The sequence below is a fragment of the Artibeus jamaicensis genome, unplaced genomic scaffold (assembly GCF_021234435.1).
Source record: "Artibeus jamaicensis isolate MK-2021 breed Jamaican fruit bat unplaced genomic scaffold, CSHL_Jam_final contig_3126, whole genome shotgun sequence".
In the NCBI taxonomy this organism is placed as follows: Eukaryota; Metazoa; Chordata; class Mammalia; order Chiroptera; family Phyllostomidae; genus Artibeus; species Artibeus jamaicensis.
The window spans coordinates 10,888,667-10,905,461 of NW_026521723.1; the positions used below are offsets into that span (position 1 = coordinate 10,888,667).

A 16,795-nucleotide genomic window follows, 5' to 3' on the forward strand; every position below is an offset into this window, starting at 1 on the left:
CGTGCTTCCCAGACAAGATAGAGCTAAAGGAGTTCATCATCACCAAGCCATTATTACATGAAATATTAAAGAGATTAATTTCAGAAAAAGGAGATAAAAACTATGAATACTAAAAAACAACAAACTGATAATTATTACTAACTGAATCTAAACAACAAAAATAAAAAAACTAAGCAAACAACTAGAATAAGAACAGAATCATAGGCATGGAGTTCATGTGAAGGGTTATCAGTGGGAAGGATAAGGGGGAGAATGGGGAGAAGGTACAGGGATTAAGGAGCTTAATGGGAAGGTACAGAATAGACAGGGGAAGGTGAAGAATAGTATAGGACATGGAGAAGCCAAAGAACTTATAGGCATGATCCATAGACATGAACTAATAAGCAAGGGATGACTGGAGGGTAGAGGGTTCTGGGAGGAGGGGGTCAAAAGGGGAAAAATTGGGATGTTTGCAATAGCATAATGAATAAAATATAATTTAAAAAATCATCAAGAAAACTCTGAATAAAGCTATTAGTAAAGTCTATCAAAACACTGTCAACTCTCTCTACTTAAAACATATAGTACTGAAGCATGACTACAGAAAGTCAGTAGACTAGAACTGGAAGTCCAGAAACAGATCCAAGTACATACGGTAAGTTATGTGTACAGATGGCATCTCTAATCACTGGGGCAAAGACAGTCTTTTAATAAATGGGGTTGGGACAATTCAACACCCATTTAGAAAAAGATAAAACTTAGATCCATACCTCATACTATATACCAAAGTAAACTCTAAATGATTCAGAGAACTGAATGTAAAAAATAAAACATGTAAGTATTAGAAGAAAACATGGGTGAATTCCTCTACAACTGATTTTAGAAAAAAATTACAGAGTATGATTCAAGATACACATGCAAAAAAATAATAAATTCAAACTACATATATATTTTTAAAGTCTTTTGCCTAGTAAAAAAATGTCATAGCAAATTGGAAAGACAAAAAGAAACTGGGAGAAAATATAACATATTATACTGGTAAAATACTAACATCCTCAATATATAAAAAATGCTTACAAATTAAGAAATAAAGGATCAATATCCTAAAAGAAAAATAGAATAAAGACATTAACAAATTATTCATTGTACTGTCCCTTATATATATAAAAATTTTTCTTCCTTGGCTGGTATAGCTCAGTGGATTGAGCGTGGGTCTGCAAACCAAAGGATCGAGGTTAAATTCCCAGTCAGGGCACATCCTGGGTTGCAGGCCAGTTCCCAACAGGGGACACATGACAGGCAACCACACATTGATGTTTCTCTCCCTCTCTCCTTCCCTTCCCCTCTAAAGATAAATAAATAAAATCTTTAAAATTTTTTTTCTATTTTACTCAGAGGAAACAGTCAAAACTGTACTACAGTACCATTTCTCACCAATGAAATAAGGAAAAACCTGTCTCACGACATACTCTGGTGCAGGCAGGCATTCTTATATATTGCCAATGGGAATACAAAATACTACAGCCCTCATACAGCAGAATTTGGTAATTTTTAAACAAAATTACACAGCATTTACCTTTAATCCCCAAATCCCACTCCTAACAATTTACTTAAATATGGACCTTCAACAATACAAAAACACACATTCACAAGTTATTCACTGCATTTTTATAACTGAATTGGAAACAACCTAAATGTTCATATAGGTATAGGAGAGTGGTCAAATACACCACATGGAACTTAGTGATATGCCCTGTAGAAACAGAAGGAGGAGGAGGAGGAAGAGGAGGAGGAAAATGGGAGAGCTCTGTGAACTTATAAACTGCTTAAAGGTGATTTCCAGAGTATATTCTCTAAGTTATAAAAGTCAATATGGTACACTATCTCTTTTGTAAGAAAAAAATAAAAATATATGTCAAATTACATTTTAAAAAAGAAAAGGAAGAAAAAACTGATAAAACTGATTACCGACAAGGTAAGGGTAAGTGAGAACTGATTAGAAGGGATAGGGAGTGCGTAACACTACTCTAATATAGTCTTCTGTGTAGTTTTTTCAGAAGGATGAAGGAAAAAAATTAAATGTGAATACACATAGAAACAAATAAATCTAATATATTCCAAATGAATGAAATAACATTTAAAACATCTGCAAATTATCCTGAACTCTAGTTAGTAGTAGGTTTTCTTCCATGGTACTATGGGAGCAGGAATTCCAAAACTATGTCTTATGTATTGCCAGATTGTATGTGATCAAATATATTGTGTAATGTTTTCAGACATGTTTTTCACTATGAAAGAAGAGAGTTACAAGAATGACATGGCACAGGCTAAGAAATAGCCAACAACATTAAACTGAACTTAGAGACATCAGCATAAACTCAGGAGTTATGGATAACAGACAAACAGGTGTTGTTGATATGGACATGTGCATAACTACCGGTGTGTGTGGACTCCTGCGTATGTGTGTGTGCTGAAAGGGTAGGAAAGCAACGACATGTCAGCGGGACTGAGCACACTAGTAACTAGATCTTAGTCTCTAAATACCCTTCTTCAATAAAATAAGCAAGGCTTCTTAAATAAATGGCTGATTAAAGGGCAAGGGCAGAAAAATAGTATTATTAGTCTGAAACATTATGTTGCACTAAAAATTAAAAGCTTAAAAATGATGGGGATAAGTCAAAAGGACATAGGAATGACTTCAGGAAGCTCCTATTGGCCTAATATACGATAAATGAACATCAAAATAAATAACAGAAGGAATAAATTATAATCCATTGTAGAAATCTGGCAGGCATCACTTTAACAAAGCAATCGAAGTTAATAGCACCAATAATGGGACCAATGATATCACTGCCTTGTGTGGTAATGCAATGAAGACTTAGTATCACTTTAGAGGTATTCCTGTCCAAAATGTATAACCTGTACATTCAAATCCCAGGTTTCTTCTGGATAGATTGTGCCCTCTTCTCACTGATGAAGTCCTTTTTTGTTGCCGTAGGCCAGAGGCATTGATGTGCAGCAGGTTTCTTTAGTCATCAACTATGACCTTCCCACCAACAGGGAAAACTATATCCACAGAATCAGCCGGGGTGGACGTTTTGGCCGTAAGCGTGTAGCTATTAACATGGTGACAGAAGAAGACAAGAGGACACTGCGAGACATCGAAACCTTCTACAACACCTCTATTGAGGAGATGCCCCTCAATGTTGCTGACCTCATCTGAGAGGGGCTGGCCCACCACCTCACCCCAGCCAGGGTTCAGCCCTTGTGGGGCTGAGGAGGAGCCGGAGGGGGGTGGGAAGGGAGCCGAGGGATGGACATCTTGTCATTTTTTTTCTTTTTCCTTTGAATAAATGTCACTTTTTGAGGCAAAAAAAAACCAAAACCACAAAATGTATAACCTGTGCCAGGTCTGTGCCAAATCACAAGGAAATACGAGACACAGCCAAATTAGAGGACATTCTATAAAATAACTGGCCTGTAGTTTTTCAAAACTGTAAATGTTATGAAAGACAAGGAAACACCAAAATGAAATTTTAAAAGTTTCCAAGTTTAAGAAGATGAAAGAAACATGAAAACTAAATGTAATAAGTGATCATGACTGGTTCTTAAAACACTAAAAAAAGTGACCATAAATAATATTGAAGAGACAATTGAAGAAATTTGAATATCTATAGATTACTATTGAATCAGTATGATTTATCCATTGTGATCATTGCACTGTGGTTGTATAAATGAATGATCTTGTCCTAAGCAAATATCCACTCCCATACTGAGAAATAAAAGAACATGAAGGATGCAGCTTACCCCCAAATACATGTGTGCACACAGAGACAGAAAAATGATAGGGAAATACATACAAGGTTAACAATTAGTGAATCTAGGTGAAAAGTATACAGGAATTTTTATATTATTCTTACTTTTTTCAAATTATATCTATCAGGACTTCCAGTCAAGATGGAGGCGTAGGTGGAAACACCGTTCCTCCTCGCACAACCAAGTTTGAAGACAACAAAGTTTTAGTAACAAAAATGCAGCCAAAACACAGAAAATTAAATTGTACAGAAGTCCGACAACAACGAACCATTCACTCAGACTGGTAAGAGGGGCAGAGTCCATGGCGGAGTGGGGTCCAGCAGGAAAGATCCGTTGGACCAACCCAGGAGTGTAGGAGTTCAGGCGGTGGTTGGCGGATCCCAGGCGTAGGGTGGCAACAGGCAGACCCAGTGGGGGTGAAAGGTGGCTGGCTGACCGTGGTCACACATTCAAGTGCAGATAAACCAAGCAAAGGAGCGAGCAGTGAGACAGACCACCCAGGCCAGGGCCCCAGCGATGGGAATTAGAGCCTGAAAGCACCAATTGGAAAAACCTTCAGGGTTGAGGTGCTAGGAGAAGCTCCCAGGCTCAGAGAGTTCGTTGGAGAGACCCACAGGGTCCTGGAGGGTGCACATGCCCACATACCTGGGAACCAGCACCAGAAGGGCCCAATTTGCTTGCAAGAAGTGGCAGAGGGGACAAAAATCCGAGAGAGAGCAGAACAAACGCCATTGCTCCTCTCTGACCCCGCCCCCACATACAGCATCACAACCCAGCAACCTGGGCAGCTCTATCCTAGTGAACACCTAAGGCTCCACCCTTTATACTTAACAAGCGGGAATAGACTGACACATTATGGCTCAAGAAGAACAGCACAAAGCGCCAGAGCCAATAAATCTAAGTGACCAAGAGATAGATAACCTTTCAGATGCACAGTTCAAAACACTGGTGGTCAGGATGCTCACAGAAATGGTTGATTTTAGTCACAAATTAGAGGAACATATGAAGGCTAAACTAATTGAAATGAAGGGAAATGCACAGTAAACCAACAGTGATGGAAAGAAAACTGGGACTCAAATCTAGGGAGTGGACCAGAAGGAGGAAAAAAATGACCAAACAGAAAAGAATGAAGAAACAAGAATTCAAAAAAAAAATGAGGAGAGGCTTAGGAACCTCTAGGACATCTTGAAACATTCCAACATCCGAACTACAGGGGTACCAGAAGGGGAACAGGAACAGCCACCAGTGGAACACTTATTTGAACAAATAAGAAAGGAGAATTTCCCCAATCTGACAAAGGAAATGGACTTCCAGGAAAGCCAGAAAGCTCAGAGAGTCCCAAAGAAGTTGGACCCAAGAAGGAACACACCAAGGCACATCATCATTACATTAGCCAAGATTAAAATGAAGGAGAGAATCCTAGAAGCAGCAAGAGATAAGAGGACAGTCACCTAAAAGGTGTTCCCATCAGACTGTCAGCCGATTTCTCAAAAGAGACCTTACAGGCAGGAAAGGGCTGGAAAGAAGTATTCCAAGTCATGAAATCCAAAGACCTACATCCAAGATTGCTCTATCCTGCAAAACTTTCATTTAGAATGGAAGGACAGATAAAGTGCTTCTCGGATAAGGTCAAGTTCAAGGAGTTCATCATCACCAAGCCCTTATTATATGAAATGTTAAAGGGACTTATCTAAGAAAAAGAAGATAAAAAAGATGAACAGTGAAAGGACAGCAAACTCAGTTATTAACAACCACACCTAAAACGACAGCAAACTAAGTGAACACCTAAAACAGGAACAGAACCACAGAAATGGAGATCACATGGAGGGTTAGCAACAGGGGAGTGGGAGGAGGAGAAGGGGGGAGAAGGTACAGAGAATAAGTAGTATAGATGGTAGGTAGAAAATAGACAGGGGGAGGGCAAAAATAGTAGGGAAAACATAGAATCTAAAGAACTTGTGACACATGGACATAAACGAAAGGGGGGAATGGTGGGGGAGGGGTGTGCAGGGTAGAGGGGAATTAAGGGGAGGGAATAGGACAACTGTAATGGCATAAGCAATAAAATATATTTTAAAAATGCATATCTAGCAAAATAAAACCTTTCCTAAAGTGAAAATATACTTAAAACTAATTTTAAAAAAAACATAAAACACAGTAAATGGCCTTGAATTTCTCAACAGAGGCCTTATGGACCAGAATAGAATGGAATGACATATTCAAAGTGCTAAAAGAAGGAAACTGCCAACCAGGAATACTTTATCCAGCAAATATGTCCTTCAGAAATGAAGGTGAGATAAAGACTTTACCTAATAAACAAAAGCTGAGAGAATTCATCACTATTAAACCTGCCTCTGATAAAAAATGCTGATAGGAGTTCAAGCCAAAAGGAAAAGACCCCAATTAGTAAATGAAAACATTTGAAAATATGTAATACACTGGTAAACCTAAGAATATAGTCAGATTCAAACCACTGTAATACCATTATACAGTGATATGTTAAATACTTAACACTAGGATAAAGATTAAAGATCAACGGTATTAAAATATCTATTGCTACAACACACTGTTACAGATACACAATATAAAAAGACATAAATGGTAACATCAAAAACAAAAGGGGTGAGTACAAGGATAAAGTGTATGCAACAAAGTTAAATTGTTATCAGCAGAAAATAGACTAGAATTAAAATAGATACAAAGACCACCCTGGCCTGCGTGGCTCAATTGGTTGGAGCATCGTCCTGTAAACCAAAGGATTGTTGACTGGATTCCCAGTCAGGGCACATACCTAAGTTGAGGGTTTGGCCCCTGATCAGGGCACATACGAGAGGCAACTGATTGATGTTTCTCTCTCATATTGATGTTTCTCTCCCTCTCTAAAAATATCAATAAGCATGTCCTAATGTGAGGATTTAAAAAAAATAGACACAAAGACTAATAGAACAGAGTCAAGAGCCAAGAAAAAACCTTTACATAAGCAGTAAACTAATTGCTGACAAGGGGGAAGGATAGTTTCTTCAATAAAATAGTATTGATAAAACTGGACAAACAAGTACAGAAGAACAAAATTGGATCCCTATCTCACACCACTTACAAAAATTAACTCAAAATGGATTAAAGACCTGAAATGGTAAAATTCCTAGAACAAAACATAGGGAAAAGCTCCTTGACATTAATCGGGCAACAATTTTTTACATATGATACCAAAATCATAAGCCACAAAAAGAAATATGAATGTGAGACTACATCAAACCAAGAAGCTCTGCACAGCAAACGAAACAATCAACAAAATGAAAAGTCAACTTTTGAAATGGGAGAAAATATCTATATCTTTTATCTGTTAAGGGGGTAATATTCAAAATATATAAAGAACTCATACGACAATAGCAAAATAATAATAACAATTCAATTTAAAACAAGGGCAGAGAACCCTTTATTTATCAAGCATAATATTACACATTAAAGAAGAGCAAATAAGAATTTTGTAGAATCCCATGGGACTTTGCTAAGAATGATCTTTGGATATTAAAAAAGAAATGCTCTGAAAATCATCAGCCACCAAAACAGTGTTGTTGGCACTGTGTTTATAAGCAGGGTCCCCACACCCCTGGTTGGATTTTGTTTTTGGTTTTGTTTTTTTTCCTTTCCTGGTTTTTCATGTTACATCACTATCTGTAGTTATAGCTTATTTGTTTCACTTCCAAGTGTATCATGGCAAATGAACAGGGCTTTTGTTTGTTTGTTAATAATGTGCAAGGATTTGATTTTTAAAAATGAAACAAAAGGACCCTTTAACTTTGCCCTAGAATAAGTAAAACTTAATTCATTTTCCTTCCCCCACAAAAAAAAATAGGCAGAGGACTTGAACAGATACTTTGTTCCAAAGATATGCAAACAGCCAACAGGTGCATAAAAAGGTGCACAACATCACTAATCATCAAGAAAATACAAATCAAAACCACAGTGAGATATCACTTCACCCATTAGGATGGCTATCATGAAAAAGTCAAATGGTAAAAAGTGTTAGTGATGATGTGAGGAAAAGGGAACCCTTGTTCACTACTGATGGGAATATAAATGGTATAGCCACTATGGAAAACAGTACAGTGTTTCTCAAAACATTACAAATAGGACTACCATATGATCCAGCAATTCCACTTATGGGTATATAGCCACAGAAAATGAAAACAGGACCCCTAAGTTATCTGTATTCCCATGTTGACTGCAGCATTTTCCACAGTTGCCAAGATGGAAATAACCTAAGTGTCTGTCAACAGCTGAGTGAATAAAGATGTGAGATGAACAGACAGATACACACACACAGTGAAATGTTATAGAGCCATGAGAAAAAAAATAAGAAATCCTAGCAGAGACTTCTGGTCAAGGTGGCAACATAGGTAAACATGGCTTGCCTCCTTGTATAAAATAACCATCATTCAGAACTGGCAAAAAAACAAGTTGAGTGGAAGTCTGTCAACTACAGAATTAAAGAAACCGCATCTGTCCAAACTGGTAGGAGGGGGGGAGACATGGAACAGACTGGTCCCACAACCACATGTGGTAGATAAAAATTCAGGAGGATATCTAGGGAGTGAGGAGTCCCAACCCCATACCAGGCTCCCAGGCCAGGGTCCCAGTGCCAGGAAGATAAGCCCCTATAACTTCTGGCTGCAAAAACCATCAAGGATTGAGTTGGTGGAAGAAACTTTTGGAGTCCCAAGCAATTTCTCTTAAATAGCCCACACGTGGACTTAATCAGACTCACTCCCTCTGAGCTCTAGCACCAGGGTAGCAGCTTGAAAGGAAGCAGTGACATACAAGGAGAGAGTGAAGTCTCTGGCTCAAGGCAAAAGCTGGGAGACAGCCTTCTCCCAGACAGAAAGGAAGGCCACTGTCCCTCTTCTGAACTCTCCCTACATACAGCCACAGAACAAGCAGGCTGTTGCCATATCTGAGACTCCGTCAACCTAACACTGTTTGCCCTGCACTGGAGATCCCCAGAGACTCCCTCCCACCTACCCAATGGGCCCACCTAAGCTGCTTTTCCATGTGAATGGCTGGTCTTGGTTCATGCTTCACAACTTCCTAAACCCTCTCAAACAAGCAAGAGCCAGCCTCAGGTAACCCTCAGACCCCTGTCTCTTGTTAAGAAACCCAGGCCCAGCACTAGCAATAAAGAGCCTAGATTCACAGCTTGACTTCACCTGGGACTCTCCAAGCCCAGCACAAGTAGCAGCTTTCTCAAATTGCTTTATAGCTCAGACAGGGTGGTTCTGGGCAAAACACAGTAGGAGGCTGACCTTGGCCTGTACCACCCAGAAAACCCCAGGACCTGCACACCCAGTGGTCAGCAACAGACCATATCAGAGCACCACCAACCTACCCCTGCACAGCTGATCCTCCACGGAAGATTGAGGTTGGTGGTCAGAGGTCACAGATAATTCTTGCAGCTGACTGGCCTGGGTAAGTCCCTCCCAATCACCTACCAACAATAATCAAGGCTCAACTACAAGAGGGGAGTATACTCAGCCCACACAAAGGGCACAACTTGAGTACCAGCTTGGGTGATAGAGGAGGCTGTGCCACTGGACCCTACAGGACATGTACTAGAGTAGGCCACACTACCAAGATAGGGAGTCATAGCAGCTCTACCTAAAACACAGAAACAAACACAGGGAGGCAGCTGAAATGAGGAGACAAAGAAACAGGACCCAAATGAAAGAAGAGATCAAAACTCCAGAACAAGAACTACACAAAATGGAGATAAGCAACCTATTAGATGCAGAGTTCAAGACATTGGTCATAAGAATGCTCAAGGAACTTAGCGAGGACCTCAACAGCATAAAAAAGATCCAGTCAGAAATGAATGACCCACTAGTTAAAATAAAGAACAATTTACAGGGAAACAACAGTATAATGGATGAAACTGAGAATCAAATCAATGATTTGGAACATAAGGAAGAAAAAAAACAATCAGAACAAGAAGAAAAATTAATTAAAAAAACCCCAACAAGGATAGGGTAAGTAGACTCTGGGACAACTTCAAGAATTCCAACATTTGCAAAATAGGGGTGCCAGAAGGAAAAGAGAAAAAGCAAGAAATTGGAAATCTAGTTGAAAAAGTAATGGAAGAAAACTTCACTAATTTGGGGAAGGAAATAAGCATGTGAGTCCAGGAAACACAGAGTCCCAAACAAGATGGATGCAAACAGGTCCACTCTAAGACACATCATAATTAAAATGTCATAGGTTAGTGATAAAGAAAAAACTTAAAAGCAGCAAGAGAAAAGCAGTTAGTTACCTACAGAGGAATTCCCATAAGACTGTCAGCTGATTTCTCAAAAGAAATCTCACAGGCTAGAAGGGATTGGCAAGAAATATTCAAAGTTATGAAAAGCAGGGACCTACAACCAAGATTGTTCTATCCAGCAAAGCTATCATTTAGAATCAAAGAGTCAACAAAGAGCTTCCCAGACAAGAAAAGCATAAAGGAGTTCATCATCACCAAACCATTATCATATGAAATGTTAAAGGGACTTATTTAAGAAAAAGAACATCAAAACGATTAATGGCAAAAATACAAATCTATCAACAATAGAATCTAAAAAACAAACTAAGCAAACAAGATCAGAGACAGAATCATGGATACAAAGAGAGTTTTAATGGTTGCCATTTGGGAGGGGAGTGTGCAGAAATGGGTGAAGACATCTGGGAATTAAGAAGTACAAATAGGTAATTACAGAATCCCATGGGGATGTAAAGTACAGTACAGGAAATGGAACAGCTAAAGAACCTACGCATGACCCACAGACATAAACAATGGTATAGGGATTCCCTGAGGGAGTGGGGGGTGCTGGGTGGATAGGGTCAAAGGGGGAAAACTTGGGACAACTGTGATAGTATAATCAATAAAATATAATTTAACAAAGGGCATCCTACCATTTTTGACAATGTGGATGAAGGGGCATCATGCTGAGATAAGTGAGACAGAGAAAGACAAATACTGTCTATCACTTAAATGTCGAATCTAAAAAAGCTGAACTCACAGAAAGAAAGCAGAATTGTAGTTAACAGGAGCTGTAGAGGTTGGGGAAATGGGGATATGGTAAAAGGATAAAGACTTCTAATAATAAGATGAATAACTTCTAGAGATCTAATGGACAGCATGATGATTATAGCTAATAAAGTCGCTAAATGAATAGATCTTAGTATTCTCACCGCAAAAAAGAAATGGTAATCATGTTATATGATGGAGGTATTAAATAAGGCTATGGTGATCATTTTGTATTAAATCAACAAGTTGTGCACCTTAAACTTACACAATATGTCAATAATATCTCAATAATGGCCTTGGGAAAAAAAAGTGCTGTAGATATTTATGCCATATATACATACCTGTCTACATTCATGTTAGACTGAGAGTTTAAAGAGTTATCCAACTCATTCTCGCTTTCTTCTGACTGGCTGTTAACAGGTTCTTCTTCCTCATCATCTACTTCATTAAGAGCCTTTATCAACACAAAAAGCAGAATAACAATACTGGTGGGTTATATATATACTCATGCTTTCTTTCTTTTTATCATAATAGAAGAGCAGTCCCTCTTTCGAAGGTCCCTGCATAAGTTTTACAACCCAAACCCTCTCACCTCCTCCATCGTCTGCCCTTTCCTTCTCCTGCATCTTCAACCTTTCTCTCTGCACTGGCTTCAGCTCATCCACATTCAAACGTAAGCAGCTCTCTCCCATCTCCTCAAGCTACTACCTATCTTCTTTCACCACCACACTTCTAGAAAGATCTGTCTTCCATGTCTCATTCAAGATCTATGCCCTCTCACTTTGCTTCTGCTCTATCACTCAAACTGCTCTCTACAAGGTCAATATCACAAACTTGTTCCTAAATCAAATGGATATTTGTCAGTCTTTGCCTTCCCTTATTTCTATGACTCATCAGATATCAATGACCACTCATTTCTTTCCCTCAAAATCTTTTTTAAAGGATTTTATTATCTTTTTTAGAGAGGGGGAAGGGAGGCAGAAAGAAAGGGAAATATCGATGTGCCAGAGAAACATCGATGGGCCGCCTCTCACAACCTAGCCCAGCGACCTAAGCATGTGCCCTAATCAGGAAGCAAGCCAGTGACCTTTGCTGGACGACACTCAACCCACTGAGCCACACCAGTCGGGACAACCTTAAATATCTTCTTTGGTATACTCTTGCCTTTAAGTTCTACTATATGTATTTTCTTGGTTTTTCTTCCTTCTTCTGGCTATTCCTTCCCAATATCCTATAGGGTTTTTCTTTGTCTACCCCTCCCTTATATCTGATGATTCAAGCTCTTCTCTTTGGAGTTTTTTTTTCTCTCCTTTTATGTGGCTCGCTTTCTGAGTGCTTATATTTAATTCCAAAGCTGCAATTACCAGTCAAATGCTATTAATTTCCAAATTTCTATCTTCACCCAGATCTTCCTTGAGCCCTAAACATTTATATCCAACTACCTAAACGCCTAAAAGATATCCCTGGTAAAACATCCTATACACATATACTCGACATGTCTAAAACTGACCATCTTCCTAAGCCTCTCCTATCATTCCTGGCATATTACCTAAGACCATAAACAGCATCCCCATCCACTCAGATGCTTAAGCCAGCAACTGGGAATTATTTTTCTTTCTCATCTGTCACAGCCAATCAGCCACCCCAATCCTGTCAGTTCTACCCCTTTTAATATCTCAAGCTCTCCCTCTTGCCCTCTATCTTCTTCCCTACTGCCACTGCTTTGGGTCAGGTCCTCACCATTCCTCACTACGATCCCAAAGGCTTCCACCCAGAGTCTCTCCCAATCCATCTTCCATGGTACAGTCAATTTCATCGTGACTCTATTCTACTCAAAATCCTTTAGTGGCTCTCCTCTAACTTCCTGCTTCCTTAGCCTTTCCTAACCTAGCTCTTTCCTGCCTCTCTAACCTCAGCTCTTGCCACTTCCCTAGCCCCATGATAGAGTCCACCATTATCTGAAAGGTAACATTATAATAAGTGCCAAAACATATGTGGTTTTTAGCTAGGGATATAACTAATGGATTTTGGCTATTTCAAATATATACTACAGTCTATTTCATTGCTTTTGTAGAAAACAAGATACTCATCAAGTCTTTAATTATTCTGGACCCTGTAATTCCCTGAGATTATCCCTCTAAATGATGATTTCCCTTTTTTCATAGAAGATATATAGACTAGGAAATTGCATTGAACAGGTACTAAGTCATAGTCATTCATAAGAAGTTTTACTTTAGTATTAAGCTTTTCCTGGGCTTTTAAAAAATGTTTATTATCTCAAAATTCTAAACATTTTGATTAAGCATTCTAATTAGGTTAGGATACAGCTAGTTAAAGTTCTACTGCTATAATATAATTTCCCCGTAAAACTAGTCAATAAATACCACGTTTCTTGGGTAGCTACTTTTTAAACATACTAATGCATTAGAAGAAACTAACATTTAATGAAGAACTGCTATCTAATGTCATGCTAGGCACTTTACAGAACATCTCAGCTGACCCTCATAACAACCACAAAAGGTATATTCTATTACCATTTAACAAAAAACACTCTGAGCCACCTCAGATACCTTAAGAAATCAACTCAAGATGAAACACCTAGTCAGCAGCTGAATATCAACAGACCCACCTGACTCTGTCGTTCCCGTACTGGCAGATGGTGGCAGCAGTCTGTGGAGCCAGGCAGCCTGGATTTGAATGTCATCTCTGATACTAACTAGCTACATGATCTTGGACAAGTCACTTAAATTTTCTGAGCCTTGGTTTCTCTTTCCCCCATCTGCTAAATGAGGATAATAGTGCCTGCCTCCTAGGTAAGTACTCAATGTGCGTTAGCTATCCAGTCCTATCTTGTTTAGTGCAAACCCTAACCACAGAAAGTGCAATATATTTAAGAACAATTCTAACAACCACAACTTGGTATTTGTTGGCATTCAGGCCTCTGAAATGGTTACCACAATGCCTACCTCAACTTAACCTTAATTTCAGCATGAGCACTTGGGCTGGAAGCAGAACACATTACCTGTGGCTCCACGACAGATTTCCCAAGGATGGCCTGGGTGACAGGGTCTTGATTTACTATAATGGGACCCTGCGAGGAATCAGGAGCCACTGTTACATTCGGAAAACCTGCAAAAGAAGATGTAGAGATAATTTTGTTTCATTTAATTAAAGTGATTTCACAAACACTATATACTGCTGTAGGTTTGTATCATCATATGAAAATTTTTAATGATAATAGCAGCTACACTTTTACACTACTTACTCTATGCCAGGCACAGTTCTAAATGCTTTATTAAAGCATTTTATCCTCGTTCAATCCCACAAAGTTGTTACTATTATTATTTCACAGATCAGTAAACTGACACTCAGACCTGAAGCAGCAGAGCCAGGGCCACACTAATACGTGGCTGAGCCAGGATTCAAACCGTAAACTAATGAACTCTTTTTAAAGATTAAAACAAACAATGAATTACATACACATTGCGAACAATACTATGTATCTGAGAAGGAAGGAAGTTCCTTTCAGAGAGGGACTTCAGTTGCTTTAGACTTCAAATTAAGCTTTACTCAAATTACATATAAACACAGTTACTTCAATTATATGGTAACTTAATACTGGTAAACTAAAAATTAAGTCTTATTTTAAATTATAAAATCTTGTACATTGCACCATAAAACATTAGTAGTTAATAACAACTTACTTTTCCTTAGCTGACTAATTCATAATAGTTAATATTCTTAGTGAAGAACAAATTATAATGAATGTATGGCTGACAACTCTTGTATGCTACCTACTCTAGAATACTTATAAATAATACAACGCCTAAAATATTTTTTTTAATTCCTCCAAATAGCCCTTGGTGGTTAATATGGAAAAGAAGCTTTTGTCTGAGTTGCATACTGTACCTGTGCGCCTACGAGGGAAATCAACAAACAGGTCTTTGGCTGCAGCCATCAAATGATCAGATTTTTCCAATGCATCCTGCATCTTGTATTGATCAGAAAGAATCTAGACATGTATTAGTGATAAATATTATTATTCAGAAAAAAATGTGTACTTACCAAATCACAAAGGAAGTCCATGTAAAGGCACGAAGCATAATAACCATAGCTCACTAAAATCCTTCCGTGATTATATCCTATTATATCCTTAAGTACCAGCAGATGGGGCTATTACAATAATTAGTAGATTTCAAATGCTTTAATTGTGACCCCAAATCCACACATAAATGTAAATGTAAATATATAACAAAATAAAATTTTATTTAACCTTAGTCTTTGGAAACCAATTTGATATTTTCTTTTAACTTTCTTTCTACTTTTTATTTTTATTTTTTAATCCTCACCCAAGGTATGCTTATTGATTTCAGGGAAAGAGAAAGGGAGGTGGGGGAGAAAAACATCAGTCAGTTGCCTCTCATATGCATCTCGACTGGGGATAGAACCCGCAACCTAGACAAGTGCCCTGGCTCAGAATCGAACCTGCAAGCTTTTGGTGTATGGATGACACTCCAACCAACTGAGCCACCTGGCCAGGGTAGTTTCTGTTCTACTTTGTAAAATGATGGTTGCAATTCACTAATTTGATTTCACAATCTGTTAACAAGTCGTGATCCACAGTTTGAAAAAACACTGATTAAGGTTACAAATCTTTGTGCCATAAACTCAAAGGTTTCCACCACTAAAGTGATGTGAAAAGTGCAAAGTTATAACCCACAACTTCAAAATCACGATGTAAAATATGAGTTTTGAGGCATTAAACAAACGTGTGGTGCTTGTTTCTGTATTTATCAACAATTCAGGTCTTTATCCTGGAGGGATGAGAAGCAGTGCCTCTGCTTTTGCATTTTCAACATAATTACAAACAAGAGTTCAGGCCAGAGTAAAAGCAAGTCAACTCTACCCATCACTACCAGAGAGTAGTGGAAAGGAGTCTCAAAATTGAAAACTGTCCAGTTTCCAACACTGGCTCAAGTCAATGGGACATCTAGTAGCAAATGCTCTTACCAGAATTTCTCTAGGCCATGTACATAGTATATAATATGACCTCAGTTACTGTTTTAAAACACAGGGGAAAATAAGGAATTTTCCCCTTATTTGGGAATCGATTTACCCTTATTTGCCTCCAAGTAATATTCTGACTTTTTCCCCTTCTTCACCTTCTTCCCCTGCTATGGCCAAGCAGCTGCCTCACTCAGGTAGAGAAACTAAGAGTGCTGGCTTTCCACAAAAAGTAGGCTATGGAAAGGTATAAGACAAAGAGGACATTTGGAGCCAGAAGACTGGGACCTAGGTCCAGTCAAAAGATACTAAGCAAAATCTAAGCACTTTAACCTTAGTCTCTTGATGTGTCAATGAAGATATAAACACCTGTCCAAGCCCATGGGGGTGTTACAAGGATGTGGACACACTGGAAACCTGTACATCACTAGAAATATTTGAGAACGCTGTTACAGCTTAAATTATATTATCCCATGCACTAGATCTCTATCCCTAATTAGCCATCTTGCAAGTATGTGCATTTAGAGCTTAGGAAAGGGAGTAAATGGAGCATTATAATGTATTATTTACACTAGAAAAATTACACAAAGAATATTTCCTAATGGCAGTTTCAAGAATTTGATACTTTTTATGAAAGATTTTTGACCTCTTATCAAAGTAAAGAGATATATAACTGACAGAAGAAGAATGTGAAAGAAGAATTTTATCATATCAAGACCCGACATCAATTATAATGAGGTCTCCAGTAAAGCCACTGCCCTCTCCTCTCTTCTAGCCTCTGCCCAGGCTCCTTGCAGCAGATGGGCTGAGTGGCCAGAGGTGGCTTTCCTCTAGTCTTTCTAGATTTCTTTATCACTCCTCTCTGATAAAACTCATCCTCTTCGTAGGTAAACCAAATCTCTGAGAGCCCACAACCTGGTTATTTGCTCTGACTAGGAA

The 16,795-nt window shown here is 38.6% G+C and overlaps 1 protein-coding gene across 2 annotated transcripts in view; it reads right to left on the reverse strand.

Moving 5' to 3' along the window:
- SPICE1 (spindle and centriole associated protein 1) overlaps positions 1–16,795 on the reverse strand; it is a 62,756-nt gene that overhangs the window by 29,000 nt on the left and 16,961 nt on the right. For both annotated transcript variants that reach the window (XM_053663124.1, XM_037136889.2), the window contains exons 5-7: positions 14,762–14,864; positions 13,875–13,981; positions 11,194–11,306 (exon numbers count right to left, since the gene is read on the reverse strand). In XM_053663124.1, coding sequence (XP_053519099.1) covers positions 11,194–11,306; positions 13,875–13,981; positions 14,762–14,864 — 323 coding nt within the window. The remainder of the gene's footprint in view (positions 1–11,193; positions 11,307–13,874; positions 13,982–14,761; positions 14,865–16,795) is intronic.